The sequence below is a fragment of the Argopecten irradians genome, chromosome 13, assembly GCF_041381155.1.
Source record: "Argopecten irradians isolate NY chromosome 13, Ai_NY, whole genome shotgun sequence".
Lineage (NCBI taxonomy): Eukaryota > Metazoa > Mollusca > Bivalvia > Pectinida > Pectinidae > Argopecten > Argopecten irradians.
The window spans coordinates 12,315,849-12,331,116 of NC_091146.1; the positions used below are offsets into that span (position 1 = coordinate 12,315,849).

A 15,268-nucleotide genomic window follows, 5' to 3' on the forward strand; every position below is an offset into this window, starting at 1 on the left:
CAAAGTTAGGTGTTCTCGGTCATAATCTGGACTAGAAGTCTACATAAATATGTGAAGAAAGACTATTTCGTATCATGGTATAGTGGTGAAGTGACATAGATGATTCAAGATGTGAGAACGCTTACGCGGGACGCGCTGAATCGTGGGCGATGCACGGAGATAAACTCATGAACTGTATAATCGTAATAGTCGTCGGTGCCCAACACATAGAACACATTATGATATTTACATATATTTTATGCCTATCAAATTGTTAAAATTATACGATTGTCTTTTATGTCACAGTTAAAGCACCGCTACCCAAAAAAAAGATCCCAATAAAAATATAAACAATTTTTGTCAACTTTGTGACAAGTTGAGGGCTCGTCCGGGATGAAATTGTTTTGGTAAAGTTTTGGCCTTAGAATTATAATTGGGTAAAATGTTGAGTTGTGTAATTAGCATGGGTTGTTGGCACTGTACGTATCAATGTACAATACGTTCTGGGTTAATTTACATGTACATGTTCAATATAGAGGTAAACATACACAAAGCAATGTCGCTGTCAGAGATACTGGAGCTTGATGTATGCAGTGTTATGTTAATACCTGCACGGTCAGTATAGTGTAACTAGATATTGTAGTGTTACAGGAAATTCTTATTATCTGGTATCGAGTTCTATGCCCGATATTAGAAGAAAGAACAAAACCAAGAACAAAACATTTGTTTGGAAGCCCCCATCACCAAATCCCTTAGATTGCTATTTTGATGTTATAAGAAACCGGAATCGTTCTGGCGGTGTTGTCTGTACATAAGACATGATCTAACATCACCACATATATAACAGGAAATGGTGAATGCCTCTCCATTGGGCTTTATTAACCGAAGGCAAAGGACATTATTATCGGGTCATGCTGTAGAACACAATCAACCTTACGAGACTTACTAGTAGGGTTTTAGATATGATAGCACCATACTAATACCGATGGAGTAATCAGAGACAAGTCATTGCCACCTGCCCAGTTGCAGTTGAATATAACTGTAGACTAGAGAATCAATATCATTAACGATAAAGGCCACGGAGTCTATTGTAGTATATATTTTCATTCTATTAGAGGATTTACCAAATACCTTGATGGACTATCTGGAACATTGGAGCTTCCGTGAGTTGATAGAACAGAAATATCACAAAATCCACACCATTCATCAGAGGGAATATAATAGAGAAGTAAAGTATCAACATGCAGCGTTGGATATCATCCGAGAAAAGCACGGGTTTACTTTCCTCTCTCAATCGACAAAGACATCCAATTATTGAGTGCTCAATTATTACAGACATCCAAATCTTTACTCAGTAAAAGTACTCAACCAAATTGGTATTAGCAATGACAAGTTTATCAGTTATATTTTCGGAAACACCAACAAATGATATCTGTAATGTAAGCGTATAGATAATCAGATGGAGGCAAAATGGGTGTCGACTTTTAAAGGGCTGAAATCACAGAAATGGTGCGCATATTTATTATTACAGGGAACAAATCAATAAAACATTAAACATTAAACACTCAATAACCGAAAGTTTTTTTTCAGTAGGTGATTATATATGTGCCACTTGTTTGTGTAACAATATCATTGCATAAAGTGTCTGTGGCGTTATAAACTAAACCAATATATATTGTATGTACACGTATACAAACACTATTCAGATCCAGAGCGTAAGACCAAGAATTGTTTATTTTCTTATAACTGCGTCATTTTATTGAAGATTAAGAGATATACATTGATGGCGAAAATACTCACCGAATTAGGGTCTACTCCATGGCTCAACAAAAGTTCCACAATTTCTCTATGACCATTTCTAGCTGCCTCTGACAGTGCATTTCTAGCTGCCTCTGACAGTGCATAACCCTGAAACAAAACATATCCGAGTTCACAATGGTGTACAAATGTAGAAGCTAAAACTGAACGTTTGATGTTCCTCAAAGTAAATATCTCGTTGGACATTATTTTATTACAACTTAAGCCAACAATTAAGGATTGATTATCAATTTTGTTGCTTACCATAACTGATGAAGAATGTTAATATCGTGCAAATGAAGTGTGCCAATCCTTATATTAACGTTAACCAATCTAAAACTCCCTACGTTGAAAAAAGTCGAATCTTATGTATTCGGTTTAACATTATTATACAAATTTAAAACAGTATTAATACTAGTTGCTTGTACAGCTGCGGAACAGCCGCAAGTCAGTTCTTCTCGTTGTCAAAGCAACACAAAATATGGTTCCGAAAATTATATTACTCTTTGGACATTGTTAAGATTAAAATTGGCGATTTTTATTATGTCTTGAATTTCATCATAAAAACATTATAATGTCGCTTCACATTCACAATTTACTGCCCAGTACTGGCAGCGCAGGGAATGTGAGATGCAGTTGCTCGATTTAGCAGTGGTCCGGTTGTTGAAAATGCCGAACAGTTGGTATCTATGCATAATTGAACCGTTTAAAACTAAATTTCAATGATTGTCAAATATAACTAAATATTGTATTCCCGTCTGGTATTTGTTTGCAGCTGGCATTTACATATATATTATGTGATACCCAATCGCTGTGTCTATGGCATGCGATACAGTCATATAGCACGACGCTTTCGGAACTTAAAACGTATTAAAAGACTTCTATGATATTCTTGAAATATATTAATTAAATCAAACTTTTGACTGGAGAAAGAAATAGAGAAAGACTGATTTGAAATGTCGGCGTTTGTCAACGACAATTTATTGCCATGAGCTTTGACACCCACGGAACCGTTTCGGTGATAATGGACGTTAGGCCTAATGTCAATGTATTCAGTGTGTTTATATCGTTTCCTCTTGTGCATGTCACCGTATGTATATTGTACTATATATATCAATGCAAGTATTCGCGTTCAATTATGCCTCATTATATGCGTAGTAGACATCACTGCGTTGAGTATGTTCAGCATTTTCCCGGAGGCAAGAGCCTATGTCAGCGTTTTATCGAAGTATTCACTAAGCTTTGTCTTTTACAATTAGCTACACAGTACTTGCAATTTCTAATACATCGTAATTAAGCATTTCTGTTCTTAATGTACAACGATTAATATAGACCTCATCGTAGAATGCTCATTCAAAGCTGAAGCAGCGTACACCTAGGTCAAAATGTAAACAATGTCAAAATGCATTCTCACGCCGGTCAGAGGTCAGCAGGTGACCACGCATCTTCATGGAGAAAAAAGAGATCGGAGTTAACTACATGTAGTTTCACTGAGGCGGATCGAAGTGAAAACGTAAATATTAAGACACATAATCACACATCATCTGAAGATAATATAATATGTTCCATCACTTTACAAGTATGGCAGTAGCTACATCTAATCAATGTACTTGTTATTAATGGATGGAACTGCATTTCTACTCCTGTTTAGATGATGCTACTTCTTTAGACATATCCTGATATACATAAGTGATATTTTAGGCTACACTCTGATCACCTAAACGCAATGTCGACTTAATGAAGTTTCATCGTTCGAAATTTTGATCATATGTCCACACCTCATTTTTCCTCTTTTATGTACTTTTTAAAGATGCTCCACCGCTGACAAATGGTATTTTTTCACAATTAAAAACAGGAACAGACGATTAAATATTTTTCTTCAGTTACAAAAGTTACTTACTTTACACCATTACCACCATTGAAAAGTTTGAGCTTCTAATTTTACTTCAAGTTAAAGATATGAAAAATAATTAATTGCATCCCGAAAAAATTCCGTGTCACTATATCCTATATGGAAGGAAGTACTGACTGCGCATGCATCAAAGGCGAATTAAAGCATTTTATATGATTTTTTTGTGTCAATTAGACATATATATACATGATCAAACACCAATTATTGTTCAACTAATGAATATCATTTATGCTTTGTCGGCGGTGGAGCATCTTTAATGCACTTTTTCTAATCAATGGGGTTACATTGTCAATGCCCATGGCCTTCTCCAGGTGTCACCTGAATACTGTAACCCAACTTATTTTCGCGACGGTTTTTGACGACGTCTTAATTTCTCTTTCATACCAAACCATTTTTAGGGCGACTTAATTTCCTTTTCTATAACTAACTACTTTTGACGACGACTTAATTTCCTTTTCTGTACCTAACGACTTTTGACGACGTGTTAATTTCTTTTGTATATCAAATTACTTTTGACGATAACTAATTCTCCTTTTCTGTACTTAACGACTTTTGACGATGACTTATTTTCCTTTTCTTTACCTAGCGACTTTTTACAACGTATTAATTTCTTTTTCTATTCCATCTAACGACTTTTTACAACGTAATAATTTCTTCTTCTATTACATCTAACGACTTTTGACGAAGACTTTATTTCCTTTCTTTTATACATAACCACTTTATTTCCTTTTCTTTTATACCTAACCATTTGACAACTCGATTTACTTTTGTATACCGAACGACTTTTGACGACAAATTAATTTACTTTTCAATACCTAACGACTGTTAAGGACGTCTTATCTTCTTTTATACCTAACAACTTTTAAGGACGACTCTATTTCCTTCTCTATACCAAACGACTTTTGCTGACGACTTAATTCCCTTTTTATACCTAACGACTTCTGTTACGGCGACTCAATTTCTCATTTCTTTGCCCGAGTTCGTTTTCATGGCGAATTTATATCACGACTTATAGTCATAACTGAGCGAAAACATTTTACAAGGTTCTTATTGCATATATCATTCTGAAAACCATTATTTTTCATGAACTAAGCTCTGAAAAGTATACAATTATTCTTTGTATAATGCCTTGTAAATCTTTGCAACAACATAAAATTAAAACACTGTTAGTATGATTTGTTCGTTATTCGTTCATGTGCTTAGATGAAAACATATCAGGAATAGTCACTTTATAATTAATATTATCACTCTGAAAATGTCAAATTGTGAATAGCAGAACACTACTTGGAGAGAATATTTTCAACATGTCATATTTAAAGCTTTCCTTTATCGTTTCTATGAAAACTGCAGCACACATACATTTAGATATGTAATGTTTACGATTTATTGTTACTCCACAAAAAAAAAAGACTTGTAATCACACCCGAAACTAAAATGGCTAACAGTATTTTGTGTAAATTTGAAGTAATTGATTTACTGAAACGGTAATTTTAATAATATAGGTTTGTCTCTAACGATATATTAGGCCGGTTTAGTGACCTTTGACTTCAATATATGATGCAAATGTCTCCTTTGGTATGAAAGTACCTTAGGGCATAAGAAACAAAATTAGGCAAAGACACACGCAAGATCTTGATGTTTACCGGAAATGCACTAATTTTTCAAAATGGCCGCCAATGATATATGATATGTTCTCCCTTTCTAATAAATTTATATTAGTCGAGCGACATAGGAAAATGATTGTGGATATTGGTTTTTACAAAGCAAACTATGATTTATTTATTTTTCAGTTTTCTTTTATTTCATAGTAAAATTGCGCATTGTAGCCAAACTACATTGAAGAGTTTCCATAAAAGTCGAAATAACTAAACAAGGACGGGAAATGCTGACGCTAAAAGCCCTCTCAGGGAAATAAACGTTTGATTCCAACAAAACATAATGTCTTTTGATATTGCATGCATTCCCTAGGATTAGTTAAACGTCAGGTTCAAACAGGTTGTAACATCACCTGGTGGCAGTAGCTATGACCAAATGTAAGTAACCCTATGAGCACTATTATATTGAACGACTCGAAACTGAATTCTTCCATTAGTAAACATACGTTTAAGTCAACCTCATGACAGTCGATAAACTATTTCATCTTGAAACAGGCAACATAGAAATATCGTGCATGTCCTTTGTATTTGAAAGAGTTTTTGTTTGTGGTAGAATCATTTATAAGCGCATTGTAATAAAAACGATGCCCATACAATAACTCAAATACTTTATCACACACCCAATATTTACTTTCTAGATTCTGAAAGCTGTTACTTGATAATTTTTAATATTGTAAGATAATCATATGTACTCTATGTAATAGAGTAATAAGTTAATAGTTCCCGATTGAATTGAATACTTTTTGGTAGATAACTACTTTGTTCTAGGTCTGTTCCTCCCGGGAATTTTATCTGGGTAGACAAATGACTAATACAAATTCTTGTATGCGTGAAAGGTAACGACATTTCATTATCCTTCGCAATAACTCCAGCTGTAAGTCTGTATTCCCTTTACAGAAGTAGAAAGCCATTGAATTAAAACAACAAAGTTTTACTATGTTGTGTTATGTATGACACTAAATACGCGTAGTTATTAGATACGGGAGATAACTCCTATAGCTTTATGAGTAATACTTTCTATTGTCATATAATTAATCTAGGTTATAAAACTTTCTGGAATATTATCATGTATAAACATACATTTTTGTAAACATGTTGCTTATAAGTAGGAATCCAGAATGATCTATTTTTAAAAGTTCCGTGTGTTTATTTGTTGACTGTTTTTAGTTATATATTTCTAGAAGTAGAAGATTCTCCAATATTCTTGATTTAGGGTTTAACTTCATATACTCCAGCTGTGCAAGGCTAATCATAACTGTAATGAGACCTGTAACTAGAGCTGTATAAAGAACTAGTTTACACATTATCAAGAACTGTACAGAGCTGTATTATATTTATTGGGAAAGCTATTCTGACTTTATCTATGAATTGTTACAACGTAGATTGTGTGGATTTATTCATATTGCCTGGAACTTTACAAACTGTTTTGTGGATTTGTGAAGTTCAATTAATTAATTCGGAATCTGGAAGGATTAAGGATTATACCAAGGAAATTCGCATAAAGATTAAATAAACACTTTAAATCCCTGCATCCACTCTTAGTACTACCACCAAAACAAAAGCAAAGAAAAGAAAAATGTCCACGGTGGGTACATATTAAATCAAACTGAACTTATACAAGTATTAAACCCGTATAATTGTTTATCGAGCAGTTGGTCAGTGACATTTCTAGTATATATGTCATACGCCCGGCCGCTTTTCTTTCCGTTTCTTGAAATAAACATAGCATTTTTAGAATATCTTGAAACTTGTTTATAATTGTAGCAATCTGCAGGGTCAAGTGGTATGCGATATTCATGAGAAAATAATACAAAAGCAAATACCAGGTAAGAACAGTGGATATAGAAATGAGCACAGGTGTTTTGCAGCTATGATGGCATGGAATTTAGCTATATGAGACGTAATGCCAGTATATTTTTTTCTTTCTAAGATATTTATTGGGCTTGAAAAAAATTTAGCTTAAATAAGAAACATCCCCAAAGGTTTTGTTTTGTACTGTTATTATACCTTAAATGCAAATTAAGAAGAACAATACTTCATAAATAATATTCAATTGTCATTCATATGTTTTTTAGTAGCATCTAGTTTTGAGTTATAAGGTAAACTGTCGGTGTAGTTTACAAGATCCCCATACAGTGAACATAATGCCTGATAAAAGAACGGAGAGCCATGCAACTGTGATTAGGACAGATAATTTATTAAGTTTCAAAATGAATCAAATCATTGTAATACAATTGTCAAATGTTACGATTTTTATAGGATTACATTATCAGGGCATGTCGATTTCTAAAGTGAAACTCTATAGAGTATGTGTCTAACTTTAAGCAAAGGTTGACAAGGGCATGTGAACTGGCAAAAGAAAATTTGGCCGTTACTCAAACCAAAATGAAAACATGGTATGATAAAGATGCCCGTGCAAGAAGTTTTGATCCAGGTGACAAAATTTTGGCTCTATTACCAATACCGGGTCAGCCTTTGCAAGCTAGATATTTTGGACCTTATGTTGTTGAGAAAAAGGTCGATGATGTTAACTACATTGTACAAACTCCAGGGAGGCGCAAGAAAACTCAATTATGTCATGTTAATATGCTTAAGAAATATGTAGATAGAGAAGAGAGCAAGACCTCTCAACCTATTGCTACTTTGGCCTCTGTACCATCACAAAGTGAAAGTACAGCTGATATTTGTAAATTAGACTTAGATGGTGGTGTACAAGATGTAGGTTTAGACTGTGGTGTTAAGTTACGGAATTCAGATGTGCTCGCGAACTTGGACAAGAAACTGTGTCATCTATCAGAAAAGGAACGCAATGAACTGAAAGATTTGATACTTGAGTTTAAACATTTGTTTCCGGATACACCAGGCAAAACAGATGCTATCTATCATGACGTGGATGTAGGCGATGCGCCACCTGTCAAGCAACATCCTTACCGTGTCAATCCTTTGAAAGAAGAACACTTAAAGAAAGAAATTCAATACATGTTGGACAATGATATTATTGAACCAAGCAAAAGTGAATGGAGCTCTCCATGTGTTCTGGTACCAAACCCAGACAAGACATACCGGTTCTGTACTGACTTCAGAAAAGTAAACTCTGTCAGTAAAACAGACTCTTATCCAATTCCAAGGATTGACTCGTGTATTGACAAAGTTGGCAAAGCCAAGTACGTAAGCAAGTTTGACCTGTTGAAAGGGTATTGGCAGGTGCCATTAACAGAAAGAGCTAAAGAAGTGTCGGCATTTGTAACCTCACAAGGTTTGTACCAGTACAAAGTTATGCCGTTTGGTATGAAGAATGCCCCGGCAACATTTCAACGTCTTCTTAACAGCGTGATATCAGACCTGGAAGGCTGTGGTGGATACATCGATGACGTCATCAACTACCACGACACGTGGAAAGACCATCTACGCGGGATTCGTGAATTCTTCGAAAGACTCACTACCATGAAATTGACTGTAAACTTATTGAAATGTGAATTTTGTCATGCAACTGTTGAATTTTTAGGCCATGTTGTAGGACAGGGGCAGGTTAAACCTGTTCAGGCCAAAGTAGAATCAATTATAGATTTTTCATCTCCTGGAAGCAAAAGAGAGCTGATGAGATTTATTGGTATGGCTGGATACTACAGAAAATTTTGTCAAAATTTCTCTGTTATAGCAGCTCCACTTACTGCTTTGTTAAAGAAAAATGTCAAATTTGTTTGGTCAGACGAATGTAAGTCTGCATTTGAGAAATTGAAAGCCATACTATCAAACTCACCAGTTCCGACTGCTCCAGATTTTAATAAACAGTTTAAACTGTTTGTTGACGCCAGTGATGTAGGTGTTGGTGCTGTTTTTGATGCAAGAAGGTACTGAACAAATTGACCATCCAATTTGTTATTTCTCGAAAAAGTTTGACAAACACCAGAGAAATTATTCCACCATTGAGAAAGAATGTTTAGCGTTGATTTTGGCCTTGAACCAATTTGATGTGTATCTCTGCACTACAGTTGTGCCTGTGTTGGTCTTTACCGACCACAACCCTTTGACATTCATTGGGAAAATGAAAAACAAAAACCAAAGAATTCTCAGGTGGAGTTTGACTTTGCAAGAATACAATCTTGACATCAAACATATTAAAGGGAAAGACAATATTCTAGCAGATGCTTTATCAAGGATTTAAATATGACTTAATATTTGAAGAAAGTTTCCTTTTCAAGAAAACTTTCTTTTCTTTAAGGAGGGGTGTGTTATGTATGACACTAAATACATGTAGTTATGAGATAAGGGAGATAACTCCTATAGCTTTTTTTTATCAATACATCCTATGAAGGTCATATCATTGATTTAGGTTATAGAACTTTCTAGAATATAATCATGTATAAACAAATATGTTTGTAAACATGTTTGATATTTTAAGTAGAGATCTAGAATGATCTATTTCCAGAAAGTTATGTGTGTTTACTTGTTTACTGTTTTTAGTTAGATATTTCTAGAAGTAGGAGGTTCTCCAATATTCTTGAATTACGGTTTAGCTATATATACTCCAGCTGCCCAAGGCTAATCAGAACTGTAATGAGACCTGTAATAAGACATATCAAGAATTGTACAGCGCCATATAAGATTCTATTGGGAGAGCTATTGTGACTTTATCTGTGGATTATTACAACACTTTGTGTGGATTTATTCATATTGCCTGGAACTTTACAAATCATCGGTGGACATTCAATTTCCTTGTGGATTTGTGATTATTGTTAATTTGAAACCTGGAAGGATCAAGGATTATACCAGGACATTCGCATACAGATAAGTAACACTTTAAATCATCGTACTAGTCTTGTACCACCACCAATTACTTTAGATATTGTAAACCATCTCTGTATAATATATTGTATATATAATTAAATTGTGTTTTGAATTTAGCTGCTGGTTTCTCCTTTCTGTTATTCGTTAATGTAACAATATCAAGTAACAGCTTTCAGAATCTAGAAACACTACATAAATACATGACAGAGTGCCAGGATTGGTGAACTTGAGTGTTGAGCTCACATGTGATGATTTCACCTTTTCTATATAAAATACAGTAAGCGGGAAATAAACATACTGCAACTAGCATAAAGGTAGGATACAATTCATCTGTTCCATCAGTAAACATAATCTTACTCACTTATCAAGGTGAAATAACTTAAAATACAGCAAGTGACACATTTATAATTAGTGCTATAATTAAATTAAATCACACAAGCTACTGTAATGAATATAATACCGACAACGATGCGACAATGCAAAGTCTACATGGAAATAGTTGTTGGGATTTAGTCAACTTCATATATTCCTTTAAAAAAATTCCGCACAACAGTCAGAAGCCTAAACTTTTTTTTAAATCACATGCAGTGTTTGTCTTTACTGGTGGCAATAGCTGATACTTTTGATTTTGGTATACTTATACCTCACTAAATCTAGTCACATCAATTTATGTGTTTCAACAACCGTACAACATTCAAAATCTAGGTGTTACTTATGTCGCACTGAGTATTTAACCACTGTACACTTCCTCCGTCTCTGCCGATTCCTAGAAAGTGTTCGTCAATAATATTTAAAACAAATATGTGACGTATTCCATCCATCCTTCGCGGTAACAAAATTACGGATAGCATATAATCAATAGGTATGAACTGTTATTATTTCGGCAATGGTATGCTGTCGAGTTTGTGAATCATTACATATTAAGACAATTATTTTGATACCATTGTCAGACGTCAGTTTTTTATCATATCCGCCGGTGTTAGCATATACAGACTTCACTTAGCATTTCATTGCTAACACAGATGCCTCTACAAAGGTAATGTGCTGTAGCAGAATTAAGCGGGCCATTTATGGAAAATGAGAAATAAACCTTCGTTAACTGAAAGGTGTTAAAAATTATAATTATGTTGATTACAGGCAGGCCCGGTTAATATCAATTCGAAGAAAATGGTAATGCACTTCTTACAAAAACGTATACTATATTGTTTGTTTAATGGAAATATTGTTAAATGTAACACGGACGAATAATTCCAAGGTATATCTTCCAATGAACCACAAGATAATGTAATGGTAACTAATAGCTTACATAACTTAAATATGATATCAATCTAGCAAATTATACATGTAATGAGTTAGATACCGATATCACGAAGTTTAAAAATTAGATTAGTAATGTTTGTGAATAATGTATATTACCCCAAATCGTGGTCAATAGGTAGCATTGTACCCGTATGTATAAAATGTGATAGTAATGATACTAATAACTATAGAGGCATTGCATTGATTAGTTCTTTAGGAAAGCCGTTTACTTGTATTTTTAATGGTAGACTTAATATGATGTGAGCCATATTCAAAAACAAGATATGCTCAATTCAAGATTAATACAAAACATTGTCCTCTGTTGATGCCAGATCTATATCAAAGTTATGATTATGTAAAACTCTTAAGAACAGAACAACGATTCTTGTTGCTTTATTGGTTACAAAAACGCTTTTGACTTTGTTATTAGACAGCATCTATTGTTTAAGCTCATAAAACAGAAGGTACAATGTTTACTTAAGGATTGAATCTTGCTTTGGTCGATTTCATGGGGTGATGCATTAAGTTGCTCTTGAAACAAATTGAATGAACTGCGAAGTACTGTGAAATATTTCAATTTAATTGTATTAGATTTTTGTTTCTAAAAAAACTCCGAGTTTCTGGGCTTGTGCAAGTCTACAACGAGAGACGTAAGAAAAGGGTGCGTCATTAGAATACAACTAATTAAACGTAAATGGCGCAAATATTACAATTTATCACACATTTATTTAGAAACAACTTTATTATCAATGTAATCCAGATGAAACATAAAACATTTACAATAGATTTAGAAGTTATTGCAAAAATGGTCCGCCGAAGATGCGGAAGGATAATGTGTAGACTGTGTGATACGGTTGTCTCCCGCTTTGATTCAAAATGGAGAGTCGCCGTAACGTGATGGATACGACACGGTTCTAGTGATTATGTAGCCTTTAGCCTTAATACAAGTTAAACAACTGATTAAAGGTAAATCAACACTCATTGACTTTTATATAATATTTCTTATCGGCGTTTATTTTTCATCATTTGTTTGTAACTGAGACGATCTAACGTAGTTTCGACACACGTCACACAGGGACACGGCACATTTTATTTTTCTTCGGTATTATGTTGCTGACTCGAACGACACACAAGAGTCAGTAAAACGAGAGTTCATAAAAATGATGTTAAAATTGTAGAAATCTGTCCGTAATATTTGCACTTTTTTAAATCATCGCTGTTTAGATCTATGCCTAGGCCTAGTTTTCATGCGCGAAAACCGATGTTAAGATACCCAAGTTCATACCCAAGTTCATGAGCAAACGAAACCGGATTTTTAATTAGTTTCATTGAGTCCAACTTCAATGAAAATTGAAACATTACTGTATAATCCGTTCGCTGTACAATGATGTCAAATGCTGTCTGAAGTAAATAATCGCTTAAGAATCTGCTCTGGTGAGGCTTCAGCAGTCTCGTTGAGGTCTCGTTTCAACAGTAATTTATGATTAAAAAAACTAATTGTCTCCATTTGTAGCAAGTTGTCATATATGAAATATTGCCAAAAATATACTTCTTTTGCTGCAGAATTGTGTATGCGCAAATTTTAAGGAATAACCAATTTGGTGGCAATTTTGAAAGGTGAATTTTAGGTGACTTTTGGGAGAGGTGAAATTTCATCATTTTTACTTTTAAAATTCCAGTAAAATAACAATTGAGGTCAAATAGCTATATTTGATTCATAATAGCTCAAAATGAAGCACACCATCATAGTATTTGTATCAGATTTTAAACTTTGTAATGAATTCCTATTTCCAAAAATCTGTATAAGAAAACCAAAGTTTGTCATCAGAAAATTTTGACTTTTCACCAGAGCAGAGCCTTTAAAGTTACGCCGATAAATTGATTGTGGAGTGAGGATTGATGTAAAGGTATGAACCCCTCCATGTTCTATAATCACAGTCGAGAAAACGCTTGAATTGTTACGTTTTACTTTCACCGCGTCATCAATTTTCAAACTGGCGAAGGGCAGGGAAACAACTCGTATTTGGAAAAAAAGCATATAATTAATAAAACGATTTCAGGTGGTTTTACACAAAAAATAACAAGTAACATATGTCTTAACGTAATGATACGGTATATTTAGTTGAGGATAATGTGTTTAGATTTTGAAGCGAGAGCGGCGAGAGCCATCATATTGCACCATAATAAAATTTACTAACCCCCTATAAAGTGTTAGAGGGTCACATGACGGCTCTCCGCCAATAATTTAGGGGGAACATTATGTACGAGGTGCGATGATATATTATATACATGTATATTTGTTGATAGTAGTTTTGTATGCAGTCCCAAGTAAAACTTCACGGCCACGAATGTCTAGTTATAATTATCAGTTTGTTATAATTCATGGCCATGAATAAGAGTATATTAATTTTTTTTTCATTATCATCAATGATACCAAAATACTAATTAAATTAAAATGAAAAAGTATTTTTTTTCCAATATATTCATGACCAGATTAAAATACCATGGACTTTTAGCACTTTAATGGTCAGATTTATCCGTTTTAAATGTTTTGTTATCCGTAAATTAATTATAAGTTGTTAAGGTGTTTTCCATGTGAATATAATTGGGTAAAATCATTGTTATTTCATCAGCAATTACTGACCACATCAATAATAGTATTAATACAAAATATAACCAAAAACGATGTGCGATAATCCTATCATCACAATATATGTTTTCGCTTAATACATGTTTCCAATTGTTTGATTATTGAATGTTTAATAGAAAATATCTCAAAAATTAAAACGTAAGGAAAGTACCAAAAGTCCGAAGTTTACAATTAAAGGGGCAGAGCACGTAAACAAGGCGACGTCATTAATATCCATCATGTTGAAATTCGTCTAACAATGTACAACAATATATTACTTAAAAAATATGGTAATGAACAACTAATTGAAACGCAATATTAACCCACAACGGCATCGCCAACGCCTTCAAAGGAACATATTCTACATCGATGATAAAATTCAAATATGAATGGATGTTTTTTTCATTTTGCTACGACTCACATTAGATGTTGCCTTTGATATATCTTATGTTAAAACGTTTCATTTTATAAAACCCCGTGAAACGGGGATTACATAAAAGAAAACTCACTTCCCATTGTCGTACAACGGAACAACGTGGACAGACTATATACGATCAGCAACTCGGTTTCCAAATATAGATCGATTTTTTTCTGAATGTCGTAAACTTTCCAAAAAGATCCAAAGATTTCAATATGAAAATTGTATTTCAAATATAAGATTTCAAATGAAAGACAACTCTTATTTATATTCTTAAGTTCTGTAAAAGATAAACGAAAAGAAGGTGATATCCCTGACGACATGATCAATTCTACCTCATCACTGTTAAATGACAGTGACTCTGTCGAGTTGTATATTATGTTTATTCAAAGTGTTTTAAAGCCGAAAAAAGTTGATAAACTGCCATGTATCGATTCAGCAACTAATTTAAATTTACCATTTTGTTCGATAACTTTGATATGCACCGATGTGGCAAAATACGTCTAAATGCAAATTCAAATAAGGCATATATGTATACATCGAGTATACTTTTTTACATGATGTGCCATTATGATCGCATCTACAGTGCAGTGAACGAAGTACATAGGTCAGACAACAAAGCGAAATTGTGTTCTACAGTTTTATTTCACATTTTAGTTATTACTACAAAAGTAATTCAAAGTGATTTATACAAGCGTGCTTCCATATAAACATACATAGGACAACAACAACGTGTTTGTCTGTCCAATTCAATAATTCACAGCTTAATTCATTACAGTAACTATAAATTA

At 33.7% G+C, this 15,268-nt stretch overlaps 1 protein-coding gene across 1 annotated transcript in view; it reads right to left on the bottom strand.

The window, feature by feature from the left end:
• Nucleotides 1-15,268, bottom strand: part of LOC138305606 (ankyrin repeat domain-containing protein 50-like) — a 477,373-nt gene that overhangs the window by 134,104 nt on the left and 328,001 nt on the right. The window contains exon 6 of the mRNA XM_069245907.1: nucleotides 1,780-1,887. Within this exon, the coding sequence (XP_069102008.1) occupies nucleotides 1,780-1,887 (108 nt within the window). The remainder of the gene's footprint in view (nucleotides 1-1,779; nucleotides 1,888-15,268) is intronic.